Raw genomic sequence first — 19,926 nt, 5'->3', positions numbered from 1 at the left:
CGGCACCCTCCACTCTCCAGCCCAACACCAGACAAGCCCCCCCTACCCAAATGCACCCATGCTCCCCAAGAGGGGCTAAGGGAGGGACAGGGGGCAGGTGAGGGCAACCTACGCAGGGGGAATTCTGCTGAGGAGATAGGGGAAAAAACATGGGGAGGGAGGACACAGGAGGGCCCGCGACCACCCCAGCAATTCTAGAAGAAAGGAGGGTGGGCACTACTCACCACACCACAGCATTAGGCGGGCACTACTCCCATCAGTCCACCGCACCATCTTGGAATGGGGATGCTGCGGCCTGAGGTATGCTGCGACTCTTATCTCAACTGCTGTCGTGACCAGGGCTATGTGACCTCGCAAGGCCAGCCCCCCTCCAGTGGGACTGTCACAGCCAACCAAGCCCGGAGCTAATAGTTGGGTCGCACTTACAGGTAAGACTCGGAAGATCATAAGGATCTAGAATATTCAGTGTGGTGCCCAGATCGGATGTTGATTGTAGTTCACACAGGTACAAAAAAAAAAAAAAAATTCATAAAAAAAAAAAAAGGAAAAAATGCCAGGACCGCAGAACCCAGCAGGGTTTATGTCCTTAGTCCTGACTAGACAGAAAAAAATTAAGTCCTATAGCTGGAAGTGATAGTATACCCTCTGGGACCGCCTCAGGGGTGTAACCAAAAGGTTTCTGCCTAGTCCTACTCCTAGAGAGCAGCACAAAGCCCAATGGTCTAGAAGACATGGAGCTGTGTCCGTCAGTGAACGAAACAGAAAAAGGATATTTTTTATTTAAACCAAAAACCTTAGTTATTGCTTAAAGTGATTGTCATTTTAACAGAAAAAAAAAAGACTTTCAAACATGTTATACTTACCTGCTCTGTGCTGATTTTGCACATGGCAGCCCAGATCCTCTTCTCGGATTTCTGGTTGGAGCTCCTGCCCCTCCCTCCTGTTGAGTGCCCCCACAGCAAGCAACTTGCTATGGGGGCACCTGAGTCGAGCTGCAGCTCCATGTATCCATTCAGACACTGAGCTGTTGTTCGGCCCTGCCCCCTCTCTCCCCTGATTGGCTGAGTTTAATTGACAGCAGAGGGAGCCAATGGCGCTGCAGAGGTATCTCAGCCAATCAGGAGGGGGGGTCCTGGCTGGCACATTGGTGGACATCGCTGGATAGAGGGGGGGGGGCTCAAGTATAAGGGGGGCTACTGCACACAGATGGCTTTTTTTTTCTTAAAGCATAGAATACATTAAGATGAAATAAAACCTGACTTTACCAGGGCGGATATAATTTAAATCAAGTCAATTTAAATCACTACTAAAAAGGCTTGATTTAAATCTTAATTTTTAAAGAGCAACTGTCATCTGTGTCACGCAGCCGCTCCTGCTCTAACCTATGATGTGGCGGCAGCAGGTGAGTGGATGCCCGCCAACAGGCGCTGCCATGATGGATCTGAAATTACAGGTGCTCTTTAAATGTAAGGACTCATTCTTGCTGGTAGTTAGTGGGAATGCATGAATGCAGTGCATGTTATCTCAGCTTGCAGAGCTTGGATTCATTGAACTTTTAGATTGTAAGCTCTAACGAGCAGGGGACTCCGATTCCTTTTGTTCCAAATTGTACTGTAACTGTAATGTCTGCCTTCATTTTGTTAAGCGCTGCGCAAACTGTTGACACTATATAAATCCTGTATAATAATAATTGGTCGATTTTACCAAAAATGTAAATATTGCAGCATATACAGCCTCGGGCTACATAACTAAGCCAATTTAATGCTGAATACACTAAATGACTAATGTATCTTAAATAGAAAACTATCTTTAGATATATTTTTTACTCCAAAAGCATTTTATTAAAATGAAATTTGATCAAAAAAAAAAAAAAATAGATTTTTATCCACCCTGGACTTTACAATCCCTTTAATGAAAAGCTAGTTATTCTACATTTGTCTAGAGTTCTATGTCTCTTACCAGCTGTTCCCCTGAGAGCACTTCCAACAGTCGAATGAGCATCCTTCCATCTCTCAGGTCATTATACAGATCAGAAATTCTACAAGTGACCCGAGCAAGGTGGGAATTTACCCATTTTGTAAAGGTTTTCTTTTGGACAGCTTCACGCTCATCTGCAGAAACACAATAGATTGAAATACACATTAAAAACACAGAAAATATGGGAAAAAAGGGCAACTACTAGCAAAGTGCTTGATTTTAGCTATAAGTTGGCTATATAAAAGCTCTACTTTTTATTAGATTTATAAATGATATAGGGTCTGGGATTAACAGTACCATTTTAGTCTTTGCAGATAACACCAAGCTATGTAGTGGAATAATGTCCTTTCTGGGATGTCTCCAACTTACAAGCCAACCTCAATGCACTAAATTGGGCAACTATGTGGCAAATGAGGTTTAATGTGGATAAATGTAAAAGTTATGCACTTGGGGTTAAGAATATGCATACAATTGGGGGAATCCATAGTGGAGAAGGATCTGGGGGTTTTGGTAATCATAGATTTAATAGCATGCAATTATTACAAATAGCATACAAATTCAGTTTCCAAAGCGAGCAAAGTCTTTTCTTGTATTAACCACTTAAAGAGCAGGCTTTTTTTCTGACATTTGTTGTGTACAAGTAAAAATCTGCATTTTTTGCTAGAAACCCCCAAAGAACTACCATATTATATATATATATAATTTTTTTTTTTTAGGCAGAGACCCTAAAGAATAAAATGGCGGCCGTTGCAATATTTTATGTCACACCATATTTGCGCATCAGTCTTACAAACAGGGAGGGAAGGGGGACTATTTAGTGATCGTGAGTAAAAAAAAAAAAAACTGAGAACGATGTCCCAGCAGGAAACCTAGGTCCTACTCCTTCACTAGGCAGCAAGAAACTGATATGAGAGCACAGTGTGTGCGGGGTTATGCCGAGAAGGACAGGCGTGTCAGTGACTTTTTTCACTGCCTAGTCTACTCCTGTAGATGGTACATAACCCAATGGTAAAGAAGCATAGCTGCTGTGTCTGTCAATGGACAAAAAATTGTTTGTGCATTTTTACCTTACAGGGCAATTTCATCCCCTTCCTGCCCCGACCAATTTTCCCCTTTCAGCGCTGTGGCACTTTGAATTTCAATTGTGTGGCCATCATTTTTTTTTAAACACAAGAGAAAAAAGCTGCGCTAGCCACAAGATGAATGGATGAGCAGAAACAATCTATATATGATTAATAGATAAGCTCAACAAAAGACAAGGCAGCCAGCACAACAGAAACCTAATCCATAAATGCAAAATGAAATAAATTGCAGCGCCTATGAATTACACATTAAAAAGGCAACATAAAAATTACATGCAGGCATAAATGTGACTGATGCATAAAGAGAAAAATTCAGTCCTGGCATAAACAGTCTCGGAGATGAAACAAGAATGTGATGATAGGAAGCCGATCCCCACTGCAAGATGATGATCCACCACCGTGTTGTAAACAAGCAGGGTACCCTTACCAACTGCGGTGGACCCTTAACTTAATGATAGGACAAACAGGCATGTAAAACAGGGATCAGCTCAGAGAATCATCAACATCCATCGGCTCTCCATAACGGACCGGATATGATTGGATCGTATGTATAAAAACTTCCCCAACTCTTCCACAGGTTGATCATGCAAGAATAAAGGGAATCCAATGGTGCAGTACGTCCAAACAAAGTACATTTTATTGATAAAAAAGGCAGGTATTCACATATTGTTGTTAGATGAGGAACAGAATGTAACGACAAAGATGGCCGCGGCGGTAGCGTGCTCACGTGCGTGTCTGACGCGTTTCATCATCATAGACGTTGTCAAAGGCGTGTCTGACGGCTATTGATATAATGACATAACCGTCACTCAAGAAGGCTATGACCAATGACTGCTCTTCTGGAAATAAACCAGCGCTGCATGGGGAAAAACCCTTTACTTCAGGGAAAAATGAACGAATGGTCGGTTAATTAATGATGTTAGGAACTACTCTTAAGTGTAAGGGAGGAAGCCCTCTGAAGACTACCTTGGGCTTCTCACCCACTACATCAGCCAAGAGTCTGTCATTCCTCAACACCTTCCAATGTCTGGAGAAAATGTTCCCGATATCCTTACGTTGTTGGGAAAAGGAGGTAACAAAAGCCATCCCAAATGGATTGTCCGGGGTATCCAACCTCGGTTTATCCATCAACATAATAGACCTGTCCTTGTCAGCATTTTCTTGGATTACAAGGTAGGGATCATGAGAGGAATAACCCTTTTCCTCAAACCTATGTTTCAAAACCTCAGCCTGTTGGTAATAGTCCCCAAGGGAGAAACAATTCAGGCGAATCCTCGTGAATTGACTCCTGGGGACTGATTTTAACCAAGAGGAATGGTGACAACTGTCTGACCCAATCAGTGGTTGTGAAAAAAGTATTAGTGGTCAAATGGTTATCCTTAACCATAATGTTGAAATCCAGAAACTGTATGCTGAGCTCACTAGGCTCATACTGAAGCCTGATACCCAAGTTGTTAGCATTCAGGGTGCCAAAAAAATCATCAAGAGACTGCGAGCTCCCCTCCCATATTACTAGTACATTGTCGATGTAGCTTTTCCAAAGAATTAACTCTGGTCTTGCATTATGGAGTACATTTTCCTCCTCCCACTTCGCCATGAAAAGATTAGCCATACCGGGTTTTTTCCCCATGTAGGAAATGTGTGGTATGTAGGACTAATTCCATTACATGGAAAACTCTTACCTTTGAATCTAATACCACCAAAAGTCCTACACCATAGGTTCTTTTATTACCTGCAGTTCTAAGAACATTGTCTACTTGCTAGAGTGCCCATGTGGCCTCCAGTATGTGGGCAGAACTATCAGGACTTTACAGATGCGGGCCAATGAACATTTAGGGAACATTAGACGTGGTTTTCCTAAGCATAGCGTCTCACGGCATTATTTCGAATGCCATAATAAATCTACTAAAGGGGACATCTGTCATTGATATTGACAGATTTTCAGCCAATTGGAGAGGCAGCAATGTTAGAAGAGAGATTTCAAAGATGGAAACCCGCTGGATTTATGACCTCAAATGCTACACCCCTTATGGCCTCAATGTCGATTGGGATGTGAACTGTTATATTAATAACAGTTAATAGGTCAAGAATACAGCCATCATCCATCGGGTTTCCTCCACCTTCCCTAGAGGTGTGCTCACGCTGCCTCCCTCTTTGTTCCCATTTTAGATTGGTTTATATGGCTTTTTCAGTTACAGCTTTGCGCATTCATTTATTGTCATCCACATATTTGTAGTGTTACCTTTTTCTTCTGAGGTACCACTTTTTAGAGGAATTATGTACTGAAAATGTTATGAACGTATGTGGGTAATACTTTTATTAGGGGTTCCTTACAGGTTCCCCTTTTTTTTGTTTTAACACTTAATTTTTGTATGTGAGGACAAGTTTTTCATACTTACCTTATTGTCACTAGTATTCTCACATTTTTTCTTTTTTAGTTTCAATTTTATATGTGAGGATAGGTTTCTTCATATTAATCCTACTGTCATTTGAATGCACAGTTTGTTTCTGGCCACTTAGATCAGCCTTTATTGTGGCCAATTACTGTGTTAATGTTGTAGTTGCCAGTAGACTCATTTTATATTATGGCAATTCAATTATATATATATATATATATATGTCCATCAGATTACAGGTCAGCTATACAATAGGATATATGTTTTGAACATGAAGGGTTTAGGTGATCGATCCATATTCCGTCTTTTTTTCACCTATGCGCTATGTATACATCAACATCTGTGTATTTTTGACCTATACATTGATTTGTTTGAGTCCTTAGATATGAGGAATGTATATTATTTTAATCAATGTTTATCCATGCTGGTGGTTTTTTATTTCCGTTTCCTCTATGTGGTTGTTTTTAGCTTCATTTCTCATTATCTCTCATTGTTTCCGGGTTTCCATAGCTGTGGAGCACAAGCTCGCAGCGCTGGTTTTTTTCCAGTAGAGCAGTCATTGGTCATAGCCTTCTTGAGTGACAGTTATGTCATATCAATAGCGTACTTGCGGCTGTCAGATACGCCTTTGACAACGTCTATGATGACGAAACGCACGACGCACGTGAGCACGCTACCGCCATCTTTGTCATTACATGCTGTTCCTCATCTAACAATAAGCGAGTACCTGCCTTTTTTATCAATCAAATATACTTTGTTGGACGTACTGCACCATTGGATCCCCTTAATTCTTGCAGCATTTTTTTTTAAACAGATCGAACTTTCTTTTTGTGGTTTTTATTCACCACCGAGTTTTTTATGTGCTTAAAAGTATGTTTTTTTTTTTAATGCATACTTGTCTTCGGTCCAATGCTGCAGCTGTCCTCCGGCACCTCTAACACTGAGAACCAAGCGATTGAACACAGTCGGTACTCACAGCTATGTGAGCACTTGCTCACTGGAGTACTGAGCTGTAGAAAGGGCAGAAGCAGCCGGCTCAGGCTCTCAGCGGCTTGCTGAGGGGCTGAGCCGGCTGCCTGTCCAGGCATGTGGATGGATCCCAATTCTATGGTCGTAATGATGCCTGAGCCAGGACCAACTGACGTCAGCAGACTTCAGCCTGTTCTCTGCTGAAAACGGATCACAGGAATGCAGAACGAACATCACTCCTGTGATCCATAGGAGAAGAAGTACAGACAAACGAGCTTTGGCTGTACTTCTTTAACCACTTAAGCCCCGGAGGATTTTCCTGCTCAAAGACCAGAGCCCTTTTTTCAACTTGGCACTGCTTGACTTTGACAAATGCGCAGTCATGCAATGCTGTACCCAAACTAAATTTACGTCCTTTTTTTCCCCACAAACAGAGCTTTCTTTTGGTGGCATTTGATCACCTCTGCGCTTTTTATTTTTTGCGATATTAATAAAAAAAATAGCAAAAATTGAGAAAAAAAATGACATTTTCAAATTTGTCTTTTAAAAAATAGCCAATAAACTCAATTTATGTCATATTTTTTGGCCAAAATGTGTTTAGCTACATGACTTTGACAAAAAAAATCTCAATGAGCATATTTTTATTGGTTTGGGCAAAGGTTATAGCGTCTACAAACTATGGTGTAAATACTGGAATTTACGCAGCTTTAATTTCTGACTGCTCATTTCTAACAATCTCATTTCATGAAGTGCTAAAAAAGGCAGGGCAGTACAACCCCCCCCCCCCCCAAATTACCACTTTTTGGAAAGTAGACATCCTAAGGAATGTCCTGAGAGGCATGTTGAGCTCATTGAATATTTCATTTTTTTGGTCACAGGTGTTTGCAAAATTACAAAAAAAAAATAAAAAAAATATGATATTTTATATATATATATATATATATATATATATATATATATATATATATATATATATATATATATATATATATATATATATATATATATATATATATATATATATATATATATATATATATATTTTTTTTTTTTTTTTACACAAAGTTGACATCGAAAGGATATATTGCTCACACATGCCATTGGTATACGTGTAATTACACCACAAAATATATTCTGCTGCTTCTCCTGAGTACAGGGATACCACATATGTGAGACTTTTTGGGAGCCTAGCTGTGTACGGGACCCCGAAAACCAATCCCCACCATCAGAATTTCAAAGGGCGTACATTTTTCATTGCATTTTCTCACTACCTATAAACGGTTTAGGAGGCCCTAAAATGTCAAGATACCACAAACCCCCCCCCCCCCAAATTACCCCATTTTGGAAAGTAGACACCCCAAGCTATTTGCTGAGAGGCATGGTGAGGCCATGGAATATTTTATATTTTGCTACAAGTTCCAGGAAATGTATTATTTTTTTTTTGTTGCTTTTTTACACAAAGTTGTCACTAAATTATATATTGCTCACACATGCCATGGGTATATGTGAAATGACACCCCAAAATACATTCTGCTGCTTCTCCTGAGTACAGGCATACCCCCATGTGTGAGACTTTTTTGCAGTCTAGCCAAGTACAGGACCCCGAAAACCAATCCCCACTTTCAGGCTTTCCAAGGGCGTAAATTGTTGATTTCACTCTTAACTACCTATCACAGTTTCGGAGGCCATGAAATGCCAAGACAGCACAAACAACCCCCCCCCCCCCAAATGACCCCTATTCGGAAAGTAGATACCCTAAGCTATTCGCAGAGAGGCATGTTGAGTGTTTTGCAGATCTCACTTTTTACCACAAGGTTTTGGAAATTGAAAAAAAAAAAAAAAAAAGGAGGAAAAAAAAAGCATTTTCCTGTTTTTTCTTCATTTTCCAAAAAAAAAAAAAAAAAAAAAAATGAGAGCTGCAAAATACTCACCATGCCTCTCAGCAAATAGATTGGAGTGTCTACTTTGCAAAATGGGGTAATTTGGGGGGGTTGTGTGCCATCTTGGCATTTCATGGCCTTAAAAAGTGTGATAGGTAGTAAGAGTGAGAACAATTTACACCCCAGATTGGAGTCTCTACTTAGCACAAAACACCCCCAAATTACCCCATTTTGCAAAGTAGACACTCCAATCTAGGGCGTAAATTGTTGATCTCACTCCTTACTACCCATCACACTTTTTAAGGCCATGAAATTTCAAGATAGCACAAAACCCCCCCAAATTACCCCATTTTGCAATCTTGAAATTTCAGGGCCTCTGAAACTGACAGATAGTGCAGAGGTAAAATAAGCAATTTAAGCCATTAGAAAACCTCAAGATGGGGATTGTTTTTCGGGGTCCCGTACACAGCTAGGCTCCCAAAAAGTCTCACACATGTGGTATCCCTGTACTCAGGAGAAGCAGCAGAATGTATTTTGGGGCGTCATTTCACATATACCCATGGCATGCGTGAGCAATATATCATTTAGTGACAACTTTCTGTAAAAAAAAAATAGTCACCTTCCCGAAACTTAGGGCAAAATATAAAATACTACATGGACTCAATATGCCTCTCAGCAAATAGCTTTGGGTGTTTACTTTAACAAAAAGGGGTCATTTGGGGGGTGTTTGAACTGTCCCGGCATTTTATGCTCAATCTTAGCCACACATCACCCACTCTTCTAACCACTTGAAAACCAAGCTTTTTCTGTGACTTTTTGTTTACATGAAAAAATATATATTTTTTTACTAGAAAATTACTTTGAACCCCCAAACATTATATATTTCTTTAAAGCAGAGGCCCTATAGAACAAAATGGTGGATGTTGCAAATTTTTTTGTCACACGGTATTTGCGCACGGATTCAGCAAAAAAAATACATTTTTTGGAAATTTAATGCACAAATACATTATAATTCCAAATTGTTTGGTAAAATGTAAAAGATGATCTTATGCCAAGTACATAGATACCAAACATGACATGCTTTAAAAATTGCGCACGCCTGTGCGGCGGTAACAAACTACGTACATTTTTAAAAGCCTTTAAAAGTCTTTACAGTTTACCACTTTAGAGACTTACAAAGGAGGTCTGCTGCAAGAATTACTGCCCTCGACCTGGCGTTCGTGGCGATACCTCACATGCATGCTGCAATTGCTGTTTACATACGACACTAGACCAATGCTTGCATGCACCTTTGCGCGCAAGCACGGGGCGACAGGAGGGGCTTAAAAATTTTTTTATTTATTTTGCTTTTTAATATTATTTTGACACCTTTCCTTTTATTTTTTTTTTTTAAATCATTTTTAATGTTATCACAGTGAATTTAAATATCCCCTATGATAGCAATCTGTAGTGACAGGTACTCTTCTTTTAAAAAAAAAATGGGGTCTTTTAGTCTCTAGATCTCTCCTCTGACCTTAACATATCTGACCACACCAAAATTAGTGTGATAAAATACTTTCCCAATTTCCCAATGGCGCTGTTTATTTCTGGTGAAACAGAAGTCATAAAATGCTCGTAGCTTCCGGTATCTTAGGCCATCGAGATGATTGGAGCTATTCTCATCTCCAGTCAGCTCTATGGTTAGATAATTGAACCACCGACTGCACTCTTGGGTTAACCGGTGGGACAGGAGAGCCCAAGAAAAACCACGGGGGGGGGGGGGGGGTTAGTCCCTTCCCACTGCATGTAAAAGCAGTCTAGCAGCAAATTATCCGCTAGGATTTCTTTTACATGCAAGCTGAGCGCTGCCTGTAAAAAACGATACCAAGATGATGCCTAAATCTCCCGGCATCATCCTGGTATAACCACTCAAAGTCCAGCAACGTACCAGTACATTGCTGGTCCTTGTTTGGCATATAGTGTAGGTTTTTTTTTTTTTTTTTTTCATGCAGCCTGTGGGCTGAACGAAAAAAAGAGAACCCAACAGAAATCACCACAGGAATATTGTGTAGTATTACACACCATTAACCGCCCAAACAGCCAAACTCACTGATTTAATGGTGGGTATACATGACAATATTCCACGTATACCTAAAGGCATTTTAACTGCAGTGGTGAAATCAGCCTACCACAGCTGCTGCCATCAGAGGTATCCATATATGCTGTGCGCAAACGCAGTTTGTGTCAGAATATATAACATCAATGTGGCAGCCGACGGGTACCTGCAAGAGAAACAGGTTAACAAACGAATGAAAAACAAACAAAGTACAGTAAAAGTACAGTAGGAAGAGTAGAAGAACATAAAAAATGACTGAAACGACAACTGCTTTTGGATTTTTTATTTTTTTTTTGTAACTTTTCTGTGAACTGTGATTTTCCAGCTTGGGTCTCTCAAAATGTCGATAGCCATCGAACATCTTTCGGGACCCTGTGTTTGTGTGCCCTACACTGTGTCGTGCTGTATCCTACAATAAAAATCTACTAGTGTATGGTAGCGACGGAAACAGTCCCCGATGCAGAGACCAGGTTGGTCAGGACAGGTGGGACAATAATAGTGGGCGTCACGCCTAAATCCACGCCTGCTACAGACACGACATCTTCTTTGGGGGTGAGTTCGGGTAGGGGTACGCGGGAGGACATTCGGAAAATGCCTCTCATGCAGCCGGCTCAGTGCATCTGGAAGGGGAAGTTGGGCAGGCATACCTCCTGGGTACAGGTAGGCTTCGATGATCGCTTCCTGGAATTCTCGGAAGGATCCAGTTCGTCCCGACGCCCTGTATAGGACAGTAAAACAGAAAAAAGATGCTCAGGTGTAGTTATTGAGCCTGGTGCAGGTCAGATCCGTCATCCGAAATAGTAGAAAATCCAAAGGTGGGACTGCACACGAAGCGAATTGAAACGCGTCAACCTGGCATGTCTGTTTTGCACTGTCTGTATGAATTCACCTATGAGGAATAAAGAAATTTATTGATTTCAACAAATTGCTTCGTGTGCGGCCCCACCTTTGGATTTTCTGCCCTGTATAGGACAAAGGCGTTCAGCATAGCCAATTGGAATAAACAGACACTTTTTTGTACCAGCGTCTGGCTTTACAGGCAACTAAATACGGCACCAAAAGCTGGTCGTTAAGGTCCACCCCTCCCATATTAAGGTTGTAGTCATGGACACAGAGGGGTTTCTCCATAATGCCAGTTGCCGTAGCAATTTGGATTGTCGTGTCTGGGTGAATGGAGGACAGAAGGAAAAAATCCTGTGTATCCCTCCACTTCACTACAAACAATTTGTCCGTTTTCAAGCAGGCTCTCACCCTCCGACTAAGACGGCAATTTACAAGCCGTTGGAGGAAGCCCCGACGATTAGGTCGCACGGTGCCACATGCGCCAATTTGTAAATCGAGAAGGTGACTAAATAGTGGCACGCTTGTGTAAAAGTTGTCCACGTACAAATGATACCCCTTTCCGGATAAGGGTGACACCAAGTCCAAAATTATCTTGCCGCTGCTCCCTATGTAGTCTGGGGGCTCCACAGTGCTATCTTTTCCCTCATAGACCCGGAAACTAACTGTATAGCCTGTGGCCCTGTCACAGAGCTTGTACAGCTTGACCCCGTACTTGGCACGCTTGCTGGGGAGTGTACTGTTTCATAGCGAGGCGGCCAGTAAATTTAATCAGGGACTCGTCAACGCAGACAACTTGTTCGGGCGTAAAATAGGCTGCAAACCGCTGATTGAAGTGGTCTATGAGGGGCCGAATTTTGTGGAGCCGATCATATTCAGGGTCTTCCTGAGGACGACAATTTCATTGTCGCCGAAATGCATAAATCGGCGAAATGCATAAATCGCAGAATTTGCTTGTATCTCGCCCTGGACGTGGAGGCAGAGTACACGCGCATATGGTGAAGTGGGCTAGTGGACCAATATAGCCGCAATTCACTCTTTTTGGTTATGCCCATGTTGAGGGAAAGGCCCAGAAAGATTTTAAAATCGGGAACCGTTTTAGGTTTCCAGGCGAATTGTCTGGCAAGGGGCGAATTTGGGTTGGCGGCGATGAATTGTTGTGCATATAAATTTGATTGATCCACAATAGATCCGAAAAGATCTTCCGTGAAGAACAGCTCAAAAAAGTTCAGGGGCATAAAACCAGCTGTCTCCACGTGGATTCCAGGTTGGGCAGTGAATGGGGGGGGGGGGGGGGGGGGGGGGAGTACTGGCATTGTAGAATCAGTGGGTTGCCAATTGGGATATGGCAGCACATCAGGGAGGGCACTATGGGCTCTATGGGCCTGTCTTCGAATACGCGGTGGCTGCGGGCCACTACTCGTGCTAGCCACCGAACCAGCTTCAACTGCACTTATGGGACTCGCCACGTCACCAAGTGTTACTGCAGTGCTGGTTGTACTAGGTCCAGGGTGTACTAGGCCGCTGGCGCTTGCCAGGCCACCAGAAGGCTGAGCGGCACTAGTACCGACACTCTGCTCCATACGAGCACCCTGCGATTCCTGCATCTCAACAACTCCAGAATGGGGTCGGGTACACCTGGGTCTAACAGGGACCCATCTGTCATCTGAGCTATCTGTCAGGGAGCCGCTGCTGTCACCAGGTTCATACACTGACCCTGATTCTGCCAGTGATGCTTCTCCTCTCGCTCTCATCTGACATGGTCAGTATACTGTAAGCCTCTGCACTACTGTACCAACGTTTGGACATTTTGGTAACAAAATTTACTGGTACAGTAGTGTGACTCACAGGTAATAAAAGCACCTGGTTGTCAAGGACTATTTCAACCGCTACCAAAAAAAACTGCTAATGCTAGCAGGGATCAGGCCTGACTGCTAACACAGCGGTTTTGTGTGTTGTGTTTTTTGTAAGTGACCGTAATCTATTGATTACTACACTTGCCTTGGTGGGGTGGGCTGGGCGGAGCGGTTAAACGCAGGTGCTGGCAGGAATCCGTGCTGATCGTGCAAACACTGCGTTTTGGGAACCCTAAACTATGGGGATGCTAGTATAGTTCTGATCAGATCAGATATTGGTCTGTTCAAACACTATACTAGTAATAGAAGTAAGTGTGTGTGTGTGTGTGTGTGTGTGTGGTAATCAAGGGGTTATTTCTAACTATGCACCGGGGATCTGCGCTATTTTAGACTGACGCTAACACTAGCTAATGTCACCTGTGTCACTAATAATAGTGATCAGAAAAAAAAATATACACTATAAAAGTGACACTGTGACAGGGCAATGAAGGGGTTAACTGGGGGTGATCAGGGGGTTAAATCTTTATTGGGGGGTGGGGGGTGGCGGGGACAGAAACAAACTCGCTAGCGCTAACTCAAGTCACAATCACACTAATAAAAAATACAATAAAACACTATATTACGTGTGTATTAGTGTGCAATGTGACAGGGGGAAAGGGGTTAACTGAATGTTATCAGGGGGGGGATCAGGGGGTTAAAACTTTATTGGGAGGGGGTGGCGGGTATCCTACATATAAAAGGAACGGCAGCAAGCTATAAACCTGGTCACAAGTCACACTTATACGGGTATATAGAAAATGCTATATACTGTATACAGTCTGTGTTGTGACAGGGGGTGTAGGGGGGATCAGGGGGTTAAATATTTATTGGGAGGGGGTGGCAGGTATTTTAAGTGTAAAAGGAACAGCCGCAAGCGCTACACCTGGTCACAAATCATACTTGTACAGGTATATAGGAAAATGCTATATATAGTATACAGTGTGTTGTGACAGGGGGTGCAGGGGTTAACTGGGGGGGGGGGGATCGAGGGTTAAATGTGCCTATCTAAGTATGTGTAGGTGTGCTTGGTGCAGTACTCACAGTTAAATGTGCTCTCTGCTCGCGATGAATCCAAAAAGGATCATGGGAGGGGAGAGCAGGCCTTTTCTGAGCCTTTGTTTACATTACACAGGCTCAGCATAGAATCTGATTGGGCAGGACCCATCAACAGGTCCAGACCAAAAATCATTGGTCTGGACCTGATGACTGATCGGTTCTGAACCACAAATCAAGCCATCAGCGGCAGCGGGGGAGCGCGCCCCAGAGCGGCGGGAATGAGCGACGTAGCCTTACGTCGGTTTGCCTGTAGGGGGCTGACTGCCGCAGTAAATAGTCGTGCGGCGGTCGGCAAGTGGTTAACAAATGAAAAAGACCAATCATTTAAAAAAAAAAATAAAAAAAAGTTCTTGGTTTCGGATAAAAACTTTTTGTAAAGAAGTACATTTTTCCTCTTCACTGATGTGCGCTGATGACTGGCACTGCCAGGTATTGCTGACAGGGCTGCACTGATCATCAGTGCAGAACCCCCCTCTTGTTCTGAAGGACGTCATATGACATCCAGTGAGGACAATAGAGCCACCCCCCCCCCCCCCCCCCACCGCCCTGTCTGTCATTCTTCTATAGGCAGGGCAGGAAGCTGTAAAAAAAAAAAAAAAAATCCACCCACGTGACCACTTATAGTGGTTATAGTGAAAAAGGATAGCGGGGTTATGGCAGCTAGCTGCTGCCATTAAACCAGTAATTGACATACCGGTATATTTTCCTTTGGGCCAGTTGGCAAATGGTTAAGGACAGATTTGTTTGTTTATAAAAAAACAAACAAACAAACAAACATGTTTACCTGCTTTGTGCAGTGATTTTGTTTAGAGCAGCCCAGGCACTCCTGGCCCCTCCCTCCTGCCTAGTGCCCCCGAAGCAAGCAGCTTGCTAAGGGGGGCATCTGAGCTGGCTCGCTCCGAGCCACTACTCTCGGTGTCCATTCACACAGATTTCGACTCTGCCCTGCCCCCTCGCTCTCCTCACTGCTTGTGATTGACTGTAGCAGACAGTGGCTCCCACTGTCTCAATCAATGAGGGAGGGAGGGGACCCGGGAGAGTCGAGGCTCTCGTGCACATCGCAGGATCAAGATGGCACTCAGGCATGATTTAGAGGAGCTGTTGCACACAGATTTTTTACCTTCATGCATAGAATGCACAAAAGGTAAAAAACCTTAAGTGCCGGTTCACACTATAGCGTGTGCGGCGATCGCATGTAATATCGGAGCGCACTGCTCCTTCATTACATGCGATCGGATGTGCAGTGCGAATTCAGCCACACACTTTGTATGGCTAAATTCGCACTGCACCCGCACAAAAGTCGCACATGACCCTTTTTTTCAGCCGCATCAGGATCGGATCGCACAGTGGTTCACACTTGTGCGATCCGATGCGAACTGTCAGATCGCACTGCGATATGCGATCAAACTGGGGGTGTCGTTAACATTTAATTGACACCCCCTGTGTATCGCATATGGCAGTGTGAACTGCCAGATGTGCGTTTGCGATGCGGGAACAGGCTGCGAATTCGCAGCCTTCCGGCATCGCACAAGTGTGACCCGGCACTTAGACTTTACAAACCACTTTAAACTATTTCATAAAATCTATCCCATCACTGCCCATCCCAGGGATGAGGCAAATACATTTATTTTCTGGAGGGTCTGTTTCACAGGGTCTTCAGCTTGTATAAGAGCAGTGTTGATTGGGAGTGTTAATTGCCACTTTAAACTACATTAGGATCTGTGTTCAACATTTACACACTGGAGCTACAAATGCTTGAAAAAAAATAAAAAATTAAAAAGCAGAAAAACAGCAGCCACACCACATGATAAAAACCAATGTACAATTGCATGCCAACGCTAGTGCATTTTGCCCAAAGCATAAATGAGCAGGTTCTAAGAAAATATTCACAAGTTGCTCAAATCATCCATAATTCTACAAGTACTTAGAACAGACAGGAAAGTGAGCCTAGAAAATACATAAAGCTTGAGCAAACTGTGGCCACTATGCAGACTGTATTTTGACTTGAACAGGACACAGCTAATATAATTTGCAGCTCACAGAAGCTAACCATGTGTAACACCACCCATACAGCCAAATTAAATTGCATAAGCCATGTTACAAAAACCAGAAATACAGGTTCTATCTAGAAATCACATGTCTCATTTCACAGGGAGCGGCCATGGGGGTGGGGGTGGGGTGTATGATAGTGGAGGCAGCAAGAAGATGACATTGTAAGCTTATTAGGAAAGCCACAAACCTCTATTTACAATGGCAGAAGGGGAATATTTTACACAGGGAGGCATAACATTGTCATAATTAAACCACATCATGCACAAACACACACTTCGTAGATAGTCAGCATAAGGCTCCGTTCACATGTAGGCGTTGGCGTCTTTCAGGCGTTTGTTTATCGTTTTTCAGGCGTTTTTTTGGGCGTTTTTAACAGGTGTTTTTGGTGACCAATGGAAAAGCAGAGTGTTTTTTTTACAACATTTGCAAAGGAACCTCCCAGGGACCTCCTCTTCTGCATGATCTTTTTTTTTTATGGTTCTGGACATGCTACAGAGCTGAAACTTCACAGGTACACTTTTTAGACCCCCCAGACACTAAAATTAAAACTAAATCCAAAGAAATCTTTTTTTTTTTTTTTTTTCAATAATTGGCTCTCTATCAAAAACGACAATTTTTAAGAACTTTTTTTTGCCCGATTCATAGTCCCTGGGGCATGATCCAGAACCCTAGGCACTTTTTAGGGGCATTTATTGGGTTTTAGGGCTTCAAAATGGTGTTTTTTGATTCCATATATATATATCTACATTACGGTCACCTTGGCATAGCAGAGTCAATTTACCCTAAACTACATTACGGTCACCTTGGCATGGAAGAGTTTGGTCACCCTGGCATAGCAGAGTCAGTTCACCTAAACTTCGTTACGGTCACCTTGGCATGGAAGAGTTTGGTCACCCTGGCATAGCAGAGTCAGTTCACCTAAACTACATTACAGTCACCCTGGTATGGCAGCAGGCTACGGTCACCTTGGTATGGCAGGGTCTGGTCACCTAAACTGCTGTTCTCAATGTTTCAGGAAAATGTGCTCACAGCAGAGGCATGCCAAGGGGGTGGAGAGCTGGGTGGAGAGTTGTGCTGTTTGAGCTGATCAGGAGCAACTAAACGCTTGTAAAACGCCCGTGAAACGCCAAATATCACTTTACATTGAGGTCTATGGGACAAAACGCCTGTGATCTGCCCAAAAAGAAGCTCAAGTACTTTTTTGAGCGTTGGGCGTTTTCCTTAGGGCGTCAAAACGCTCAGATGTGAACAGGGGTCATTGCAATGAATGGGATTTGTCTTGTTGGGCGTTTTGAGAGCTGATCAGTGAGCAGAAAAACGCTCCAAAAACGCCCAAAAACGCCTACATGTGAACGGAGCCTAAACATCAGGAGGAAGCAAAATGATACTAGCATATGTGGATGGGTGGTTGAAAGGGTAAATCATTTAGAAAGCATAAAGATTACCTGAATATCTCATTGTAAAAAGTGTAACAGTCATGCACCACAAGAAAAGAAAAAAAAAAAAAAAAATGCACATTTCATAGTTTGTGAGGTCGAAAAAAGACATCAGTCCATCCAGTTTTACCTATGATGTGTGTGTGTTTGCTGTTAACCGTACATTGTATACCCCTGTATGTTGTGGTCTTTAAAAGGTGCCCATCAAATCGTTTTTTGAATCTATCGATGCTCCCTGCTGATACGACTGCTTGTGGAAGAGAATTCCACATCCTTACTGCTCTGACAGTGAAGAACCCCCTACATATTTTAAGGTTAAACCGTTTTTCCTCTAGTTTTAGTGAGTGGCCACGTGTCTTATTGTATTTCCTTTCTCTGAAAAGTTTCTTCATTATGCTAGGGTCGCCAGTACAGTATTTGTACATTGATATCATATCCCCCCCAATCGTCTTTTCTCCAGAGAGAGAATAAGTTCAATGCTTGTAGTCTTTCCTCATAACCGATGCCCTCCATTCCCCTAATTTTTGTTGCCCTTCTCTGGACTCTCTCCAGTTACAGCACATGCTTCCTGAGGACCGGTGCCCAGAACTGGACAGAATACTCCAGATGTGGCTGGACCAGAGTCTTGTAGAGTGGGAGAATAATCTCTTTATTTCTGGAGTGAATCCCCCATTTTATACATGCCAGTATTCTGCATTGCATGCCACTGCCAAGCCTGTTGTCAACCAGTACCCCCAGTTCCTTTTCCATCCAAGACTCACCCAGAGGTTTTCCCCCCAGTGAGTAGCTTGCTTTCGTGTTTCTGACGCCCAAGTGCATTACTTTAGATTTTTCAACATTAAACCTCATCTGCCATGTAGTTGCCCACCCCATTATTTTGTTCAGATCCGCTTGTAAGGTTTCCACATCCTGCATAGAAGATTATTGGCATGCTTAGATTAGTATCTGCAAATACTGAGATTGTACTAGATATCCCCTCCTCTAGACCATTTATGAATAAATTAAACAGGATTGGCCCCAGGACAGAACCTTGGGGGACCCCACTTTCCACACCCACCCAATCCGAGTACTTCCCATTTTTCACCACTCTCTGTACTCTCTCCTGGAGCCAGTTCTCTATCCAGGCACTCACTTTATGGTCCATACCTACATTCCTTAGTTTGTACAGTAAGTGTTTGTGGGGGAACGGTGTCAAAGGCCTTTGCAGAGTTCAGATACACCACATCCACAGGCTTACCTTTATCTAGGTGGCAGCTCACTTCATCGTAAAAGGTTAATAGATTGGTTTGGCAAGAATGATTTTTCATGAATCCATGCTGATTACTACTAATACCGTTTTCATTACTAAAGTCTTGTATGTGGTCCCTTAACATCCCCTTCAAAATCTTGCAGAATACTGATGTTAGGCTGACCGGCTTATAGTTACTCGGGATATATCTCGGCCCTTTTTTAAATATTGGAACCACGTTGGCTTTTTTCCAATCAGCTGGCACCATACCCGTCTGTAAACTATCCTTAAAGATCAAGAATAATGGTCTGGCAATCACCTGGCTGAGCTCTTTAAGAGCCCTCGGGTGCAAGCCGTCTGGTCCCAGTGATTTATTTATGTTAAGTTTCTCTAATTTAGTTCTTAAGTCTATCTTCTGTTAGCCATGGTGGTACTTCCTGAGGTGTATTATTTAGTTTAGCCTTACAAGCTGGGTTAGTGTAGCCCCCCGATTCTTTAGTGAAGACTGAAGAGAAGAAATGATTTAACACTTCAGCTTTTTCTCTGTCCTCTGTGGCCATATTTCCTTTGTCCTCTTTTATGGGGCCAATGTGTTCTGGTCTCGCTTTCTTACTGTTTATATACTTAAAGAATTTCTTGGGGTTCTTTTTACTCTCATCCGCTATATGTCTCTCGTGTTCTATTTTAGCCGCCTTGATTTCGTCTTTACATTCCTTATTACACTCTTTGTAATGCTTGAAAGCTGCCAATGAATCCTCAGTCTTGTATTTTTTGAAGGCCTTTTCTTTAGTATTAATAGGCATTGGAGTTTAGCCACCCAGGGTTTACTTTTGCTCTTTTAAATTTTCCTTTGGAATGCACTGGCCAAATCCCTTTGGTTTTTTTTTTTTTTTTAAAGGCATTTTTATTAATGTAACACCCGAACACAAGTAACAAAACCGATACAGGTAAAGGAGTGCATCACAAAATGTAAGATCATACAAGCAAGAGTTTAGACAGACAGAACTATATCATACCAAA

At 42.6% G+C, this 19,926-nt stretch overlaps 1 protein-coding gene across 3 annotated transcripts in view; it reads right to left on the bottom strand.

Annotated features, from left to right (window-relative positions):
- The window catches only part of SPTBN2 (spectrin beta, non-erythrocytic 2), a 1,240,451-nt gene that overhangs the window by 554,421 nt on the left and 666,104 nt on the right, over positions 1-19,926 (bottom strand). For all 3 annotated transcript variants that reach the window (XM_082270338.1, XM_082270340.1, XM_082270339.1), the window contains one exon: positions 1,960-2,111. In XM_082270338.1, the coding sequence (XP_082126464.1) occupies positions 1,960-2,111 (152 nt within the window). The remainder of the gene's footprint in view (positions 1-1,959; positions 2,112-19,926) is intronic.

The sequence above is a fragment of the Pelophylax lessonae genome (genome assembly GCF_965119305.1).
Source record: "Pelophylax lessonae genome assembly, chromosome: 10".
In the NCBI taxonomy this organism is placed as follows: Eukaryota; Metazoa; Chordata; class Amphibia; order Anura; family Ranidae; genus Pelophylax; species Pelophylax lessonae.
This window is presented reverse-complemented; position numbering and strand designations above follow the sequence as displayed.